The sequence below is a fragment of the Alexandromys fortis genome, unplaced genomic scaffold, assembly GCF_014885135.2.
Source record: "Alexandromys fortis isolate MF-2015 unplaced genomic scaffold, M_Fortis_MF-2015_v1.1 scaffold_0, whole genome shotgun sequence".
Taxonomy (NCBI): domain Eukaryota; kingdom Metazoa; phylum Chordata; class Mammalia; order Rodentia; family Cricetidae; genus Alexandromys; species Alexandromys fortis.
This window is the reverse complement of record NW_026067949.1, coordinates 22,785,280-22,804,155: the sequence shown is the minus strand read 5'-3', so window position 1 is coordinate 22,804,155 and position 18,876 is coordinate 22,785,280. Positions and strand designations below refer to the sequence as shown.

The 18,876-nt window shown below is 40.1% G+C and overlaps 1 protein-coding gene across 8 annotated transcripts in view; it reads right to left on the bottom strand.

Moving 5' to 3' along the window:
* N4bp2 (NEDD4 binding protein 2) overlaps positions 1-18,876 on the bottom strand; it is a 330,918-nt gene that overhangs the window by 10,495 nt on the left and 301,547 nt on the right. For 7 of the 8 annotated variants that reach the window (XM_050149857.1, XM_050149858.1, XM_050149859.1 and 4 more), the window contains 8 exons: positions 15,030-17,350; positions 14,357-14,442; positions 13,976-14,021; positions 11,795-11,982; positions 8,594-8,712; positions 6,538-6,676; positions 2,272-2,460; positions 410-578 (listed from right to left, as the gene is read on the bottom strand). In XM_050149857.1, coding sequence (XP_050005814.1) covers positions 410-578; positions 2,272-2,460; positions 6,538-6,676; positions 8,594-8,712; positions 11,795-11,982; positions 13,976-14,021; positions 14,357-14,442; positions 15,030-17,350 — 3,257 coding nt within the window. Of the gene's footprint in view, positions 1-409; positions 579-2,271; positions 2,461-6,537; positions 6,677-7,652; positions 7,770-8,593; positions 8,713-11,794; positions 11,983-13,975; positions 14,022-14,356; positions 14,443-15,029; positions 17,351-18,876 lie in introns of those variants that run through there. The other variant, XM_050149864.1, reaches the window with a different exon arrangement.

Here is an 18,876-nt window from a genome sequence, read left to right as displayed (position 1 = left end):
ATGCTATACCAACATGACACTTCAAGATCTCTAGCGAAGACCATGGGAAGATGCAGAATTTAGGAAATTACAGGTGGAACCTCTCCTCCTGACCTGTGTGACTAGACACCAGCAGAAGGAAGGAGCAGGGACACTGCAGGCACGTAGACAGCCTGCCTGTGGGAGCAATTCTGCAAAAACCCTATCTCCTTACTTTTGTACTGAACAAACATCTACTGCAGACGATAGTCAAGACAAGTCCCACTTATCAGTCACAGAGGATTCCCACATTACACTGTACCTCATTCTTTACGAGATATAAATAATTCCGAGAAGGAGATCTTAACATCACAGACAGCCCCAGTCTGCACAGACAGATCCTCTGCATGTGGCAAGGTCTATCAACACTAAGACATGAGCACATTCCTACCTTCTGTTTTCCGCTGTAAAACTGCTGTCAGGTGCTCTATAGCTTCATCCACATGCAGCCCATGCAGGTCTAAGACATTCTGTGGCAGCAGAGAGGCATTGACCTTCTCAAAGATCTCCACAGCAGCGAGGTGATTGGCTTCTTTCATCTTCTGCTCGTGAAGACTGCCCTTTAATCATAACACATCACCAACAGCCACTTATGATAACTACCACTTAGTCCAGTGGATCTTAACCCTTCCAATGCTGGGACCTTTTTAACATTTTCTCATGTTGTGGTGACCCCTAACTACAAAATTATTTCTTTGCTACTTCATGACTATGATTTTACTACTGTTATGAATCATAATGTAAATATCTGACATGCATGTTTCAATTCGTGAGCCATAGGTTGAGAACAGTTGATTTAGACAGTCAAGAAGCAAAAGTGCCCTAAATGAAAAAAACAGAACATCTAACATCTTGATGTAACAAGCTAAAGGACAAAGATGAACCAAACTTTGGAAAAATTCAGTAACTAAATAATATGGTTCTTAAACTACTCCATCATAGTTTTTAAAGTAAAAATAAAAAATTCTTAAACAAAAATCATAATAGGAAACTTAACAATATTTAGCTTAAGAAAGAACCAAATGGTTTAATGCTTGATTAATAAAGTGTATTCTTTGATAATCCTGGGCCACAACTTGATGCTCCCTTTCAACACCTTCTTCTATTTATCCGCCCCACAAGGTCTGCTGTCAGGCTTCAAAGGGCTATACTAATATGACACCTTCTAGTCAACAAAAGAGTTAAGCGTATGAAGCCACAAAAATAAAAAGGGTACTTCTTACATGACCATGCAAAAAAAAAGGCCAGCCCAGAAATTTTATTCTCTTGAAAAATATTACCATCCTTTTCCTCTTTGTAACATAAAAGTGATGCTTGGAGGCTAGGGGGATGGCTCATGGTTAACATCACTTGCACAGCAAGCTTGAAGACAAAGAGTTCAAGTCAATGTATCAATGTAAAAAGTTGGGCATACTCGTATTTGTCTTAACCGCAGCACTAGGGGAAGAGACAGGTAGATTCCAGAGCTCAAAAGGCAAGCTTCTAGTTCCCCCTGTCTTACAGTAATAAATGGAAAGTGATAATGGAAGATAACTGGTGTCCTCCTCTGGCATCTGTATGCACAGGAATATGCATTCAAAAACTCCTGTGCTCATACCAAATACATACACAAATAACACAACACACACACAAATAAGTAAGCAAATAAAATGCCTTATTTAAAATCCAAACATTATAGACAATGTAAGAAGACTCATGTGATTCCAGCCTAAGACAAACTTTTCTGCTTTCTTTCCTTCAGGAAACTTCATGTTCAGACATACTACTGAATAACAAATGCTCAGGAGATCACTAGATGATCTGATTTAATCTAAAGGAAAAGAGAACAAGCCATAATCTCCCAGCCTAGAGGTAAAGGGCCATCTTCCCAGGAATTTGGGACCTAAGGCACAAGAATCACAAGTTCAAGGCCAGTCTGGATAATTTTGTGAGACTCAGTCTCAAAATAAAAGATAAAGAAAAAAAGAAAAGGAAAGGAAAAGCAAAATAGAGGGGTGGATGAGAGCAGCTCACACTGACGACGGAAGAGCGGCTGTAGCTCGTGAAGCTACACTACACAAGCAACGACAGGCCTGAGCAAAGCACACAAATTCCACAGTCACAGGACTCTTTCGTATTAGCCCACTTTATACGTCACTTATATAATCTCTATATTCCTTCCCAAACAACTGTTAAGCCAAAACTTAGTGTAAGTATCAAGCACTTCAGACTACTTGAACTGGTAAACAAACTGTAATCAGTTTTCCACTTCACCTGCTGAGCATAAAAGGTGGCCACATTCTTCTTCCCCATGCGGTAGGCTTCCTTGGCCTTGCTGTAGCACTCCATCCTCTTCTGCTGGTGCAGGAAAGCCTCCGCCCTGTAGTCATCATACTCGGGGTACTCAAAATCCTGGAAAGATGAGTCCCCTGCCATATCATCAGTCTCTCTCTGTTTCTTTGCCTAGAAAAACCACAATACGTAATACACAAATATAACTGCAAAATGGATGTCTTATCACCAGAAAATGCATATATAAACTAGGCTGTGAGCCAGGCTTGATGGTACAAGTCTGTAATCCTAGAAATTAACTGGGGAGCAAAAAGCAAGAAAATCACACAATCAGATGTGTTGAGGGAGGTATGGTCATAAACAGGCAGGAAGATCAGGACACACTTGGCTACACAGTAACTGGAGGCAGTCTGTACATGAGACTGAACAAAAGTAAAACCAGCCAGGCACGGTGGTGCACACCTTAAATCCCAGCACTCTGGTGGCAGAGAGTCAGATCTCTGAGTTTAAGGCCAATACAATCTAGCCTGGTCTATGGAGAGTTCCAAAAAGGGGGGAGGGGGAGAGGGATAAGAGGGAGAGAGAGGGAGAGACAGAGAGAGAAAGAAAAAGAGAAAAAAGAAACAAAATGAACAACTAGACATCTTTTTCCTCAGTGTCTACACTTTAAGTCAAGCACATACTACCACTAGCTTTTCCATGTCAGTAACATTATCTCCTTTAATCACTTTTAGGAAACACTGAAATGTTCTTCAAAATCATTAAAATATAATCAGGACATAAATCAAGCCAAAAGATAGAAGGTAAGATAGAGAGTTGTAGGAATGCAATCAGCATAGAAATCCAACTTTTGGTTTGTGGTGAAGCCTATCCAAAAGGTTCCAAAGTCTTGGATAGTGTTGCACACCCATCCTCCCAGCACTCAAGGGCAGAGGCAAGGGTTCAAGGTCATTCTTGACTGCGTGAGGAATATAAGTCAGCTAGACAGGTCTTGCTTTAAACAAAAAGTTTCAATGTAACTGATAATTTTCAACTTACCATTTTTAAAAGCCAATTAAAAACAAATAATTAAAAAGAGAGAGAGAGAAGTCACTCAGGGAGATAGTTTTACCGTCCCCTTGGGTCTGTGCCATGCCAGGAGACAGCGTCACCACTCGCTGTGGGCCCAGTGGATCACGGTAATAGCAAGAGCCTCCAGAAACTATCTAACCAGTGGAGTCTCAGACTCAGCCTCACCTGCACCTAGACCAGTTATAGTTGGAGACTTAATACTTTCTGCACCTGGAGGAGTGACCACCGAAGCTGTTGCCCCGCCTGCATCTAGAGGAGCAACATCTGAGTCTTGGGCCCATTTACACCTGGAGAAACAATCACCAGAGGCTCAGTCCTGCCTGCAACTGAAGGACCATTCAATGGAGCCACAGCTCCAAGCCACACCAACTGAAGGAAAAGGGACCTCCTGAAGCACAGGCTCCACCCAAACCAATTGGAGGAAAAGATGGGTAGACAACGAGCTTAGAATACGCTCAACAACACAAAGAGCAATACAGCAACACCAGAAACTAGTGGTTCTACAGCAATAAGACCTGAACATCCCGACACAGATGAAGCCGGATACTTAAAATTACTTTATGAAAATGACTGAGACCCTTACAGAGGAAATGAAAAATTCCCCTAAAAGAAATGGTAGAAAAGACAAACAAAAAATTGGAAGAGATCAACAAATCCCTTAAAACCAATAAAAGGCAATCAAATAGGTGAAGGAAAACGTTAAAGGCTTAAAAACTGAAATAGAAGCTGGGCAGTGGTAGCGCACACCTTTAATCCCGGCATTTGGAAGGCAAAGGCAGGTGTATCTGGTCTACAAAAACTAGTTCTAGGACAGCTAGGGCTATTACACAGAGAAACTCTGTCTCAAAGATAGATAGATAGATTGATAGATCTGATAGATCGATAGAGATAGATAGATAGATAGATAGATAGATAGATAGATAGATAGATAGATAGATAGATAGATAGAGCTAATAAGCCAAACAGTTTATAATTATTTTAAAACTCTGTGTATTTCTTTGTTACTGAAAGGCCAAGGTGGGGCAGAAACTTTCATTTATAATTTTATACCTGTCAGAATGACCAAGTTCAAATACTCTAATGATAGCTTATGCAGGAGAGGATGTGGAGTAAGGGGAACACTCCCCCATTGATGATGGGAGTACAAAGTTGCAGAGCTACTGTGGAACTAGAAAAAGCCATCCTGAGTGAGGTAACTCAGACCCATTAAAAAAAAAAAAGGAGGAGGAGGGGGGAGGGGAGGGAGAGGAAGAAGAAAAGAAGGAGGAGGGAGGGGAAGGAAAGAAAGAAAAGAACACCTCATGTAGATGGCATGACCAATAGTAAAAAATCATAAATACATTTATGAGTCAGTTTCAACCTACCATCAGCCACTGTGGTAAGAAAAATCAGTAACCTTTTAGGAAAAAACCTGTACCTAAAATCTCAGTAGCATGGAGGCCAAGCAATTTTACTGAGAACAGTATAAACTACGTAGTGAGATCCTCTCTCAGAATCCAAACACAGCAACAAAATGTGCTTCTGTGTATGCACCCACATGTGCACGTGATGTAATTATCCAAAAGAGATCCTTATAGAAGTTTCTAATGTAAAATACAAGATAATGAAAATAGTAATTATTCAAGCTGACTATATGTTTTCCATTAAGGAAGAAAACTATTTTTTAAAGATAATATTCTCAGTATGTTCAAATGTTTTTAGACTATCAAAAACTAATGTTTAACAAATGAAACACAGAGATCTCTAAGCCAACTCAGTCTTCACAGATTCCATTCTTCACTGTTTGCATAGAACTGTTTGCAAACAGCCATCTGCGTCTTAGATTTATCTTTTTTCTTTGTTTTTTGTTTTGTTTTCCTTGTTTTGTTTTTTCAAGACACAGTTTCTCTATGTATCCCTGGCCATCCTGGAACTGGAACTCGCTCCGTAGATCAGGCTGGCCTCGAACTCAGAGATCCTCCTACCTCTGCTTCCTGAGTGTTGGTATTAAAGACATGTGCCACCACCTAGAGTCTTAGCTTTATCTTAAGAGATATAGGTTTCAATTCGTTTCTTCGAAACCTTAAAAGTATTATAAGTCATACATGTCCTACTATGTAAGTTAATAAACATTTTATGTGTATTCAAAGTGAAAACTAAACAAAACCATAATTTTCAATACTCTAAAAATGTTTTTATTGATATAATTATTTGATTGAGGTTACTTACTTGAATGTAGCAACTTGGAAATTATCATTTCGCTTAGAAATATTACCAAGAATTATATTTATAATGTACTCTATAAAACAATCTACTGTGACACATAGGTTTAAAATCTTAAAGTCTACCACTTAATTTATAGTAATACTATGCTGTGGGACAATGGTCTGTAGCCTGTCAATTGTATTTTAATAAAATGCTGATTGGTCAGTAGCCAGGCAGGTAGTATAAGTGGGACAACCAGACAGGAAGTAGAGGTGAGAAAGGAGAATTCTGGGAAGAGGAAAGCTTGGTCTGCTGTCCTGATCTGGCCACAGAGCAAGCAAGATATAACTGCCTCACCGAAAAAGGTTCCAAGCCACGTGGTTAACATAGACAAGAATAATGGGCTAATATAAGTTATAAGAGTTAATAAGAACCCTGAGCTAATGGGCCAATCAGTTTATAACTAATGTAGACCTCTGTGTGATTTCTTCGGGACTTAACGACTGTGGGAACTAGACAGGACAGAAATCTCAGTCAATAATATTACAAAATAGTGTATGTATTATATAACACACATATAATCTCTAATTGATAAAAATAAGGGAAGAAAGGTTTGCAAGTACTGACCAATACATAATTAACAGTTGGGTACAGAATTTCCTCACTAATATTTTGTTTAGACCCTGGGACTGCAGAGACTTGAAATAGACATCACCATGTTCTTCAAAAAATTAATTATGAGTCAGGCATGGTGGCCCATACCTTCAATCCCAAAGATAGTCAGATCTTAAAGCCAGAATGATCTACATAGAGAGTTCCAGGCTAGCCAGAGCTACACAGAGAAACCCTGTCTTGAAAACAAACTCAGAGATCTACCAGCCTCTGTTTCCCAAGTGCTGGGACTAAAGACATGAGCCACCACCACCCAGCAACAAATCATATTTTCATATACATTTATTTGCCAAAAGAATACAAGATCTAACTCCTCCATACCTTTTTCTCTTTTGATTTTAGTGCAGTATGAGAAGTGATATTCTCATTTTGGTGACCGCATTCTTGAGCGACAACTGTTTTCACAGGGTCTCCTTCAAGAACACAGTTTAGAAACTGTACTGTGTGTTCCAGTGAATAGCTGTTTAAATATAATGTTAATAAAAGAAAATGAAAGTTCTGTGGTATAAATTCAAGCAATTTCTAAAAATATAAAAAATGGGCTGGAGAGATGGCTCAGTGGTTAAGAGCACTTGCTGCTTCTGAGGAGAATCCAGATTTTCACAACAGCATGCAACTTTAGTTCCAGAGGAGCTAATGCCCTCTGAGCCTTCTGTGAGCATCAGACACATAAGGAGTATACATGTAGGCAAACACTCAGATACATAAAAAATATTTTTTTAAAAATTTTAAAGTGTAAGAAATTGGCTTATTTTAAGTTTTTAATATTGAAACTTAATGTACTCGAAGATTCAAGAAGAACCTCTAGGAAATCTCAGGAAAAATAATAATTGGGTCCTATTTTTTTTTTTAAGATAGATCTCACAATATAGCCCTGGTTGCTTTGGAACTTGCTACAAAGACCAGGCAGACCTAAACTCAGAGATTCGCCTACCTCTGCCTCCTTAATGCTGTCAAAAAAAATTTTAAACAATACTAAGGATCTTTTCTATTTTATTATGTGTATGGATGGTTCACCTGCATGTGTCTATGCACCACATGCTTGCCTGGTGCCTACCATGTGGGTGTTACCAACCAAACCCTGGTCCTCGCAAGTACAGCCACTGCTCTCACCACTGCGTCATATCTCTAGTCCATTACTTGGAAAGTTTTTAGTAATAATAATAATGGGCAGGTACAATAGATCAACAGACAAAGATTCTTTCTGCCACATCTGATGCCCTGAGTTTGATTCCCAGGATCCACATGTTGAAAAGAAAGAGCCATGACCTCCACACTTACTGCTTGCACACACAATAAATAACTGAATGAATGAATAAGCAAAAAACTCAGATGTTTAGAAAAAATATGTTTAACCTCATTAAGCACTACACAGTACACACATTCATAAAAACAATCTATGACTCATTAATATGCACACTTTTGTGTTTATATACCAGTCAAAATTAACTGAGCTGGGGATGTGGCCCAGTTAGTAGAGCACTTGTCTAACATGCAGGAAGTCCTGGGTTTCATCCCTGGAATTGTTTAGAACTGGCCATGAAGGCAGAAACCTGTAATCAGAAAAAGGTCAGAAGTTCAAGGTCATGCTTAGCTACCCAGCAAATTTAAATGATAGCCTGGGGATACATGAGACCATCAGTAGATTTTAATTTAAAAAAAAAAAGAGGCCGGGCGGTGGTGGTGCACACCTTTAATCCCAGCACTCGGGAGGCAGAGACACGCTGATCTCTGTGAGTTCGAGGCCAGCCTGGTCTACAAGAGCTAGTTCCAGGACAGGAACCAAAAGCTACAGAGAAACCCTGTCTCAAAAAAAAAAAAAAAAAAAGTGTGTGAGGTCCTAGACTTAATCCCTAATACCAAAGTAGTAGGTGGAGGTGGTAACATGACAACTCAGTTTCTTCTAATTATTTATTCTGGGGTCAGGCTTATCTAGTGCATGCCTGTGCCTACATGATGAGGCACATCAGCTGCACTGATTCTCTTTTATCATCTATATTCCATCAGTCTTTTGGGGAATTATAAAGTTTCAATTTCCTTCCAAAATCAAACACAGATAAAATACCCCCATGCCGGTATTTATATTGTAACAAACTGAACACCACGAGGTTCTAGTTTAAAAATGAAATCAAAGAGCCGTCTGCCTCAGTCCCATGTTATCTGGGCAGGTTTCTCGTGGTGAAAAGGTAAAAAATTAAGGAAAAAAAGAACAAGGAATACAAATGGCTAGAAATTTTCACTTTCTGTATTATATATATTAAATCTAAACTTAATTATTTATATTATATTTAATCAGAAAAATGAACATGAGATTGTTTGGGATATACTTCCAGTGACATTAGAGTAAAAAATCACAGCCAGTCCATCTAGCACTCACTTGTGATCTTTGAAAATGTCCATCAGGAAATTTTGGTTAATGGCTGGAAATATTTTAAAGAGCTGCTTCTCCTTTAGTTTAGTGGCACAGTCTTTTTCAAACATAAGTGTCTCCCTTTTCTAAAACAAAACAGAAAAGAATCACCCTTATGATGAAATTTATAAGCCAGACAATACTGAACAAAAGCCTAATTATTTTGTTGCAAAAACACCAACAATTTATAAGCAATCACAGCCTTTCCTCGCTGATCAAAGGCGGAAGTTAGTAATATAAGTATTCTTACACTATTTATTTATATCCCATTTTGCCAAGTATTCAAAGGCGCTCATAAAGACACACAGTTCCATATACACACATACATACACAATCTCAAAACAGTCCACTAAATGATGTAACAAGGAGAAGCTACATATACAGTCATGAACCACAAAACGGTGCTTCAGTAAATGAGGACCCTCATATTGATTGGTATATGCTGTACCATACAGCTTAAGGCCATACTAGGCTGGTGTAAATACACTATGATATCCATACAACAAATCACCTAATGATGCTTTATTTGGGACATTATTCATCATTGATCAGTATAACTGTCTATTAAAAAATAGGATATAAATAAATGAAGTCAAAGATTAGAGAAAATGAAGGCAAGAATACAGGATAAAATTAGTGTATAAGTCCATGCCATAAAATCCTGTAGAGTTGCTACAAATTCAGTTCTGAGCCCCCTTAGTGGCCAAAGCAAAAGGGAAAGAAACATTCTCAGTGTTCATAAATTTAAAACAAACCAGTTACTCAGGAGAAGTACAGCTTTCTGGTACTGAAAGCTGAGAGAAATGTCTCCCTGAGTCCTGATTAAGGGATACTGTGTGCGGCTGTGACCGTCCTCACAAATACACTCTCCTCAATGGGCAGAAACTACAATGTATAAAGGTTGTAAAATTCAGGTTGACAGAAAACCTTATAGCTCCTAATTACTTAAAAATTTTTCACAAATACATTTACTCAAAAATAACCTATGAGTATCAGTATTTTCACAGTCCATGAAGCTGCCTATCCTGAGCACTACTCCACCAGGTAGAGTTGCACACACCTAAAATGCTGGGAGTTCAGGACAGTCTCGGCTGTATGTTGAGATCCAAGCACAAAAAGTTAAAATTTAAGTAAATAAAGTAAAACTGTCAGACTAAATGAACTTTCCTAAAATACATCCTTTCTCTGCCCACCCATCTACGGATTGCACTGCATGCTCCCTGTGGAGGCTCTCTCTCTTTCTACCTTCTTCCCTTTAGACAGGCTCTCCACAGTTGGGAGATCTGAACTCAAGTATTCATGCTCGGCAGCAAATATTCTTACTCACTGAGCCATCTTCCTAGTCCCTAGAATTCTTTCAAATTCTAAACTAAGATTATGATAAAGATTCTTTATCATAATATGGCCTGGCAATAGTGGTGTACGCCTTTAATCCTAGCACTCTAGGAGGCAGAGGCAGATATATCTGAGTTTCAGGCCAGCCTGGTCTAAAAAAGTTAGTTTCAGGACAGGCCCTAGAGCTACAGAGAAACCCTGTCTCAAAAAAAAAAAAAGAATTCTAACAGAAACTATGAATTCTAACATCGATGAACTATAAACTCAAGATCTCATCATCCTGCAATTAATGTTCATGTTTTAGTCCTTAGTACATATGTTTGCTTTGTATTTCTTTTTTCCAGAGCTACACAAAAGAGTATTTTCTCCTTTGGAGTAGTGCAAAGGAAACATCAAGAAATTCCCTTACTAAGGCTTCATCTAAAGTGAGGATTCCTTAAAAGAATATTCTTTGAACCAAGTTGTCTACTTTTCTTACATAGCTCTGGCTGCCCTAGAACTCACTCTGTAGACAAGGCTGTCCTTGAACTCAGAGATATGCCTGCCTCTGCTTCCTAGAGTGCCAGGATTAAAGGTGTGTGCCATTGCCACCCAGTTCTTGTCTACTTTCTGTTACCCAATTTGTTGGTTTTTTTTTAAAAAAAAAAAAAGGAAAAATTACTGACAGAAAAAATGCATTAAATTGTAAAGTCAAAAGACATTCATTTGTTAAATACTAGAAAGATTATGAGGCAGGTCAGAAACAAAAGGTAAGTTTCAGTGATAGAAATGGCATTTCAGCAAAACTATTACATTATTCAAGCCTAAAATCAGACTTTCCTATTTCTTTTAAGAGATATCTCAGAGGTTAAGAGCATTGCCTGCTCTTCCAGGGGTCCTGAGTTCAATTCCCAGCAACCACATGATGGCTCACAACCATCTGTAATGAGATCTGGTGCCCTCTTCTGGAGTGCAGGCAAACATGCAGGCAGAACACTGTGTACATAAAGAGAGAGAGAATCCATTTCTCCAGCCTGCTACACATAAATTAAGAAGGCTATCTGAAACTGCAGTAAAACTGTAAGATACTGCTTGAAACTACTTTACACATGGGTGCAATGGTAGGAATTACGAAGCCAATGGGAGCAGGAAGAACACTTTCGCTCCTCCTGCACCAGACACAGTGAAGTGGAAGACACCTCGGTCCCCACTTAAGAATCACTTTGCCCTTAACTGGACTAATATTTTACTTTTTAAATTCTTTAGTTCTCACTTTCAAAATTAAAAAAGAAAAAGTTGAAAAGAAATATAAAAGAAATCGAATTAACCAATGGCTTCAAATAAGTACACTGAAGTAAGAGCAAAAAGTATATCAGATTTAAAATAAACTCTCTATCTGAACTCTAGTTGAAGAGTAGAAGGAAGAAAACTGAACTGTAATACAAATTCTGAAGCTTCTGAATTTTTTTCTCTAAATTTTTTGTCTTAAAATTTAAAAATAGGCACATCCTTACAAAGCAATACAACTATTATTACTAAATAATGTATGATAACATCTGCAAGTGAAAGAGTTCATTATTTTTCTATAAGTAAAAGATTACAGAAGTAAATGTAAAAACTAACAATAATAGAGCTTGCGAACCCATACTTAGCATAGATGAACTGTGTATGTCAGAGTACCAACTAGCAGGAAACAAAGCCTCACCTAGATTCTACTTAAAACATTTTTTAGTTTCAATATTGGCTTGAGACAGGTTAAATATGAAGTTCAGAGCAGGAGACACAGAATTAAATGAAAATCACATGCGAAACAACACCACAGAGACCACAGATTAGTATCGTGCCAACCCATACCAAATCATGTTTCTCCTGTAAGGCGATTTCTTCTGACATTATTTCTCGCAGTGAAACCTTCTTTGTTTGAGTGTTCCAGGGATCCGGTGTCTCAGGTGCCACTAAAGTCTTCAATAACTTTTTGCCTGTTTTCTGAGATGATTTTTGTTCAGAATTATCAAGAACAGCAGGTCCAGCCAGCAAAGGATCTACAAGAATAATAGTGGTGTAATGTTTTCAGCAATTGATGTACAAATTAAATATTAGTCACAAGACAAAAGAAACATGAGATTTTAAAATCTTTTTCAGCTTGTAAATATAATACGACTTTGAAATTTCAAAATAAACCTTCATATAACTACAAGCAAGAAATGATAATATAGGAATATTTCAAATGAGCAATGATCTAGGTGTGACTAGAAATCAGCTCAGTGCTTCCCATTCTTTTCTGTCACTTTGACTCCCTCCCTCCTCAGCAAAACAGTGCTGGAAGTGTAAATGCTGGGTAGTGAGCAACTGGGAGAGCAGCGCTTAAGCCCGCTCTTCTGTTCACAGAACTCAGAAGAGCGACATGCTGACAAGTATTAACAAAACAGAGGCATACTATAAATACGAAGCAAATTATGCTGAAAATAAGGAACAATCCACAAAGTTCACAGTGATAGGCGTTACCAAGTAACCCTTCAACATCTGCAGGGGTACAGACACACTCCACTCCACTGCTGAGGGTACAGACGCACTCTGCTCCAGCGCTCTCTCCAAGGGTACACACACACTCCGCTCCAGCGCTGTCTCTCCAAGGGTACACACACACTCCGCTCCAGCGTTCTCTGAGGGTACACACACACTCCGCTCCAGCGCTGTCTCTCTGAGGGTACACACACACTCTGCTCCAGCGCTGTCTCTGAGGGTACACACACACTCTGCTCCAGCGCTGTCTCTGAGGGTACACACACACTCTGCTCCAGCGCTGTCTCTGAGGGTACACACACACTCTGCTCCAGCGCTGTCTCTGAGGGTACACACACACTCTGCTCCAGCGCTGTCTCTGAGGGTACACACACACTCTGCTCCAGCGCTGTCTCTGAGGGTACACACACACTCTGCTCCAGCGCTGTCTCTGAGGGTACACACACACTCTGCTCCAGCGCTGTCTCTGAGGGTACACACACACTCTGCTCCAGCGCTGTCTCTCCAAGGGTACACACACACTGCTCCAGCGCTGTCTCTCCGAGGGTACACACACACAGTCGCCACAGCCACTTGCATTTATCCGACTACACTACAGTTTAGTCACTTCTACCTTCAGTCAGCTTTATCTCTCTTTTTAAATAATTGTATTAATTCTTTGAAAATTTCATAGATTGTTTAGATCATATTCACCCGCCTCCCCCATCTTATCCAAAACCCACTCCCCACCCCAGATGAACCAAAATTTATGTCTTTCATTTTTTTAAAGTCCATCAATCGTATACACTCTTAGGTGTGTGGCCAGTGTTCCCTGCTACAACATGTCACAGGTCTGAAATAAAGTGGAGCCCAAGAATCTTCAACCTGAAGCTTCGCACCTTGGTTGCAGGGAAGAGTGCACAAAGGAAGTACTAACAGTGATTCATGACAAAAGGAAGGCCCTTCTCACCAGACCTGCCATGACAGAAATCACTGGAGACAAGACTGTTTAAGAAGCCATCTGGAAGGGGCTGGAGAGATGGCTCAGTGGTTAAGAGCACTGGCTCCTCTTTCAGAGGTCCTGAGTTCAATGAGTAAACCTAACAACCTGAGTTCAAGTCCCAGGACACATAGTAGAGACACCTACAAACTGTTTTCTGAACTGTACACATACACCATCACACACACATATACACACACACCATCATACACACAGCATCACACACACACACAAAATTTTTTTGATATAATTTTAGAAATCCTTGGGTACCATATTTTGTGGAAGCACATTGAAAATGAGTTAAGACATGCATGCACACTTGAGCCAGTGGTAGTGGAGCACACTTTTAATCCCAGAACTTGGGAGACAAAAGTAGGCAGATCTCCAAATTCGAGGCCAGCCTGGTCTATAGAGGGAATTCCAGGACAGAGTGTTTACACAGAGAAACCTGTCTTAAAAGACAAAACGAAACAAAAAGGCTCACTCCATGTTTCAACCTCAAGACAAAGTGAAAGCCAGAATATGTACTTTACCTTGCATACACTTGCCACAAGACACCTCCTCCTGTCTCTGTCGCTCCTGCATACAAAGGCAGAGCAAAGATTGGCAAAGGGCGGGCACTGGGATATAAAGCTACAAAGTTATAGCAGCTTTCTCTAGAAATCAGTTCTTCTCATGCACTATAAGTCGTTATTAAAATTAAGTAAAACAATAAAATTATATAAGTGAAATTACTAGGAATAGCTATATATATATATATTTCCCTACTTACAAAACTCTGATTTTTAAGATTTTCACTATTTTTTAAAATTTTATGCATGTATTTACGTCTGCATGTGGGTACATGTATTTAAATCTGCATATGTGTAAAACAAACACAGGGAGCTAGCTTTTCATACAAGGAAGCTACCAACCATTACAGAGTCTCTCCATTTCTCATGAATCACTTTAGCCAGATTCAGATCTATATGAACCACACAATCCTCAACTGTTAGAGAGCCTTGTGAAGGGAAGAGAAAGAGAAAAAGACCATCATTACTCATCATACATTTGCAGACAACACACTCGACTATCATATGCATAAACCAAATATTGTCATCATCATGAACACATTCCTATTTACATGAAATGTTCTTATGTTCTGACATTGTTTTCATACGTAGCTGGTGCACACACAAAGCTTCGTGACAAATCTACTTAGGTTGCTCTCAGCTCCATACATTCCTTTAGCTAAGATTTCCGTAATTGTGTTCTAGGAAATTACTTCCTGCCTTAAATCTATCTGAAATAACACCAAAAGACACAAAGTTCACTTTTGCAAATAAACTTCTAACATATTAATGGATATACTGATATAAAATTCTACATAAATATTCTCTACTTCAAATTGTTTTGAATCCTTTAAAAACATGTTATGCCAAATATAAGGCACTAAGTAAAAATATGTGATATAACCTACTGACACATTGAGCCAATGAGATAACTGCCACTGAAACGAAAACTTATATACGCTCTCTATTTACACACATGCTGGCACGTGCTCATGCACACGTGCGCACACACACAGATAATTTACTTTTTCCTTACCTGAATCAATACCAACTGGGCCAAATAATTCATTAAGTTGGAAAGCCAACTCAGGGGGTAATGCCAACTCCAGACAGTCTATGGTCAGAGATTTGGCCATCACTGGTGTGGGATTCGATACCTCGGTTTTATCCTCTCGACTAACTCCAGCTGACAAACTAGTTCCTGGCATTAGAATTTTCTCCATTTCCTGTTTATCTTCATTGATAAATTCTTCCATGTTTCCAAATTTTACATAATCCTTAGGAATATTCTCATTTTTCTTTACTTCCAACGAGCTAGTAAGATAAACTTCATTTAAGTCAGGATTTGAAGTGCTTGTTGCAGAGTTGATAATATCAGATAAATTTAAAAAAGAATGAACACTGCCGCCAGTCTCTGTGGCTATTACATTCTTCTCCATTTCACTAACATCTCTGAGGACATTAGGTTTTGGAGTAAGCAAAAGAGGCAGCTTAAAGCTGTGTACACCCGACCCGTCAGCCTGAGTGCTAGGAACTACAGCAGCATTAGGAAATAGTCTGGCTACGAGCTCAGGGCTTTCAGGATTTACAGCTCTCATCTCTTCCTGCTTCAAGTTTCCCTTCTCTGCATCACCAGCAGACTGTGCATTAGTGTTCCTGATACCAGCCCCAGGGTTAAATTCTGACACGGAACACTTAGGATCTTCTGAGGTTCCTCTATGGCCAATAATTTCCTTCAAATCCAGCCCCATAGAGAATGGCCCCACTTGTGACTCGTCATATGATCTGGGGGGATTCTCAACCTCAGTGTCCTCACATAGTTTAGTCTCAGAGTCCAACAAAAGGCTCGTTGCCCAAATAATATCTTTATTACATCTCTCATATAAATCTTTTAGGGCTTCTAAAGAAAATGACCCAAATAGTTTACAAAGGATGTTAAGATTCTCAGACTCGTCGGCACTGGTGAGCTCACTTTCTTCCACATACGTGCTTTTGTCATGCATTACTCTGTATGGAATTGCTTCATGAACATTTAATTTCCTATTAGTAGTAAAATCTTTTGGCTTAAACCCATCTAGTTTTCCTGTTAGCACTCTGACAGAATCTGAAACACTGATTTTATTCTTTTCTAGTTTCCACAAAAGAGCAAAATCTTGGGGCTCAGTCTGGGCACATGTGCTCGTATCTACTCCAGAAACAATCCCAGACACCCCCACTGCTAGAGACCGAGGAGGTCCCATGACTCCAGGCAGGGCAGCTGCACTACTGGAGAAGGGAAGGGGCAGTGTGTGCTGGCTAGGAATCGTTTTGCTCAGGGAAGTTTGATCCTCGTGAGTTGTTTTACTAGGCAGCACTTCAGAACTTCGAAGGGTGGAACCCAGTGATTTGAGTTCTTCAGGGCTTGTGCCCCAATAGGCCTCATGTGTGGGGTACAAGGGTATTTCACCCACGCTGTCACTAGCTCCAAATTCTAAGCTGATTTCACTTAAGCCAGCTTTTGGTATCCTCGACCTGTGCTCTCTCTGAGCTAACGAAGCAGGTGAGGGCCAGTCGCCCACAGTGCTGAAGGAGGGTTGCTCGGTACTTTTGTAAGGGTCATACTGACAGCTACTGGGCACTTCTGAAAGATCTTCCTTTCCATGTGGAGAGCCTCGCTGCGGGACATGACCCGTACTCACAGACACCCTAGTATCAAATATTGTCTGCGACTGAGGGCGATGACACTTTTTGTCATTTTGTACAGATAAACCTTTTTCAGTTTTCCGGTTCCTTTTGGTCCTCTGGCTGATTGTCTTATCAACTGGCCAGTCACCCACAAAATTTGATGGTTCAGGTTTTGGGAACTTTTCCAAAGATGATTTGCTTTTTTGTTTTCCAGTGGTCTTTTTCTTTCCTGTTGTTCTTTCTTCCAGTATTTCAGGAGGTGGGGGATTTTCACTTTGGAGGGTCCCAGCACTTGCAAGCTCACCAGCTTCTTGACTATCCTCAGCACAGTAACTACTTGGAGATGCTCCCTCTGCAGGACTCCAACCATCGACTTCAGCACGCTCTTTTGACGGCATCGGCTCTTGCTCTTTCTCACTCTTGTCTGTGGCTTGAACTTTGCTTTCAGAGTGAGAAAAACAGGAGTTTGGGGCTTCCCGCAAGAAGGGGCTGCTGTGAGCACCATGACCCGCGGTGTTCATCTCTTTTCTTCCCCTGTTTAAACTGGCCCGAGGGAGGGGGGACGTGCCCTCGGGGAACACTGCTTCTTTGGCCACTTCAGGTGTCTTCTCCTCAGGTAACTCTAAGTGCTTCACAGATGTGGATAAGACATTCTCTTCTTTTTCAGAGGTAATAGCTTCATTGTCTCCTGAGCTACAAGACATTTTTTTGAAGAGTGGTAAGAAAGTCTCTTCACAGTACCATTAATACTGTGATTTAAATTAAAGAAGCATGCAACCAGACAGCATTTACCATTTATTCTAAATACTAAAAAATAAATTGCACAAAAATTACCAAAGCTGGGATGGGGATATAAGTCAGTAGTATAGCTCAGAGGCAGGGCACTTTCTTGGACTAGTAGAAGTGTTTTAAGAGCTAATCTTAGGCTTTCCCTAAAATATCATAAACACATCCTTTACTCTGAGTCCTACGCCTGGCACTCGGTGCAGCATCCACAGAGCAGACTGAGTTGGACAGTAACCTGCGGCTGTCAGTCACAGTGCTATGTATTGACTATTACTATGAAGGTTCTCACTGTGCTCACATGAGAGGACATCACCGTGCCGGCTTCTTTCACACCCACAGCTTAGCATATGTTACAGTACATAGACCTACCTCCATGTCCATCTGCCAGAAGAAGCTTCACTTATAGAATTGTTTCTCAATCTGTGGGTCATGAGCCCTTTGAGGGTCAAACAACCCTTTCAGAGAGGTTACCGAAGACCATCGGAAAACACAGATATTTACATTGCAATCCATAACACTAGCAAAATTATAGTTATAAAGTAGCAATGAAAATAACTTTATGGTGTGGTAGTCACCACAACATGAGGAACTATATTAAAGAGTTCCAGCATTATGAAGATTGGGAACCACTGCTCTACAGGACCACAAAACCAACACTGTCAGATACGGTCCATGAGTGAAGCTATGTGAGATTTCTACAAGACAAGCATCCGGTATCCTCTGCTCCTCCATCACATGGGCTGATCCTGGAATGTGCTTCATGCCCACCTAGGTGTAGTAAATAGGAGTGGTTTACTTCAGATTCCCCATCCGTTACTAATTACTCAGATGGCTTCTCTGAACACGGGTTGTCCTCTTGACTGCGTTCAACCTAACTCATGTGACCTTGCCCTTGTGCCTATCTATATCCAATTTGAACTAAAGTGAACTTTGCTCACATGACCTTGCTAAACCCTCAAAATGTCCTCAGACTATAAACTGTCTAATGTCCTGAAAAAATCTGGTTACTGCATGAGACTTTAGTCTACCTATTTTTAGGCTCTTCCCTCCCAGGTCCACGCTACCAACAAGAGCAATAATACAACATAATTTGTGTGATTAAAAAAAAGAAGAAGAAGAAGCCAGGTGTGGTGGCACTCATACTCAACACTCTGCTTTAAGTCTGTCTGGAAAGAAAAACAAAATTGAAAACAAAGGAAGAGTCAGGCGGTGATGGTACACACTAATCCCAGCATTTTTGGGAGGCAGAGGCAGGATCTCAGCAGTTCGAGACCAGCCTGGTCTACAAAGCAAGTTCTAGGACAGCCAGGACTGTTACACAAAGAAACTCTGTTTGGAAAAACGAAAAAAAGAAAAGAAAGAGAGAGAGAGGAGGAGGGAGAATAGGGAAGGGAAGGGAAGGGAAGGGAAGGGAAGGGAAGGGAAGGGAAGGG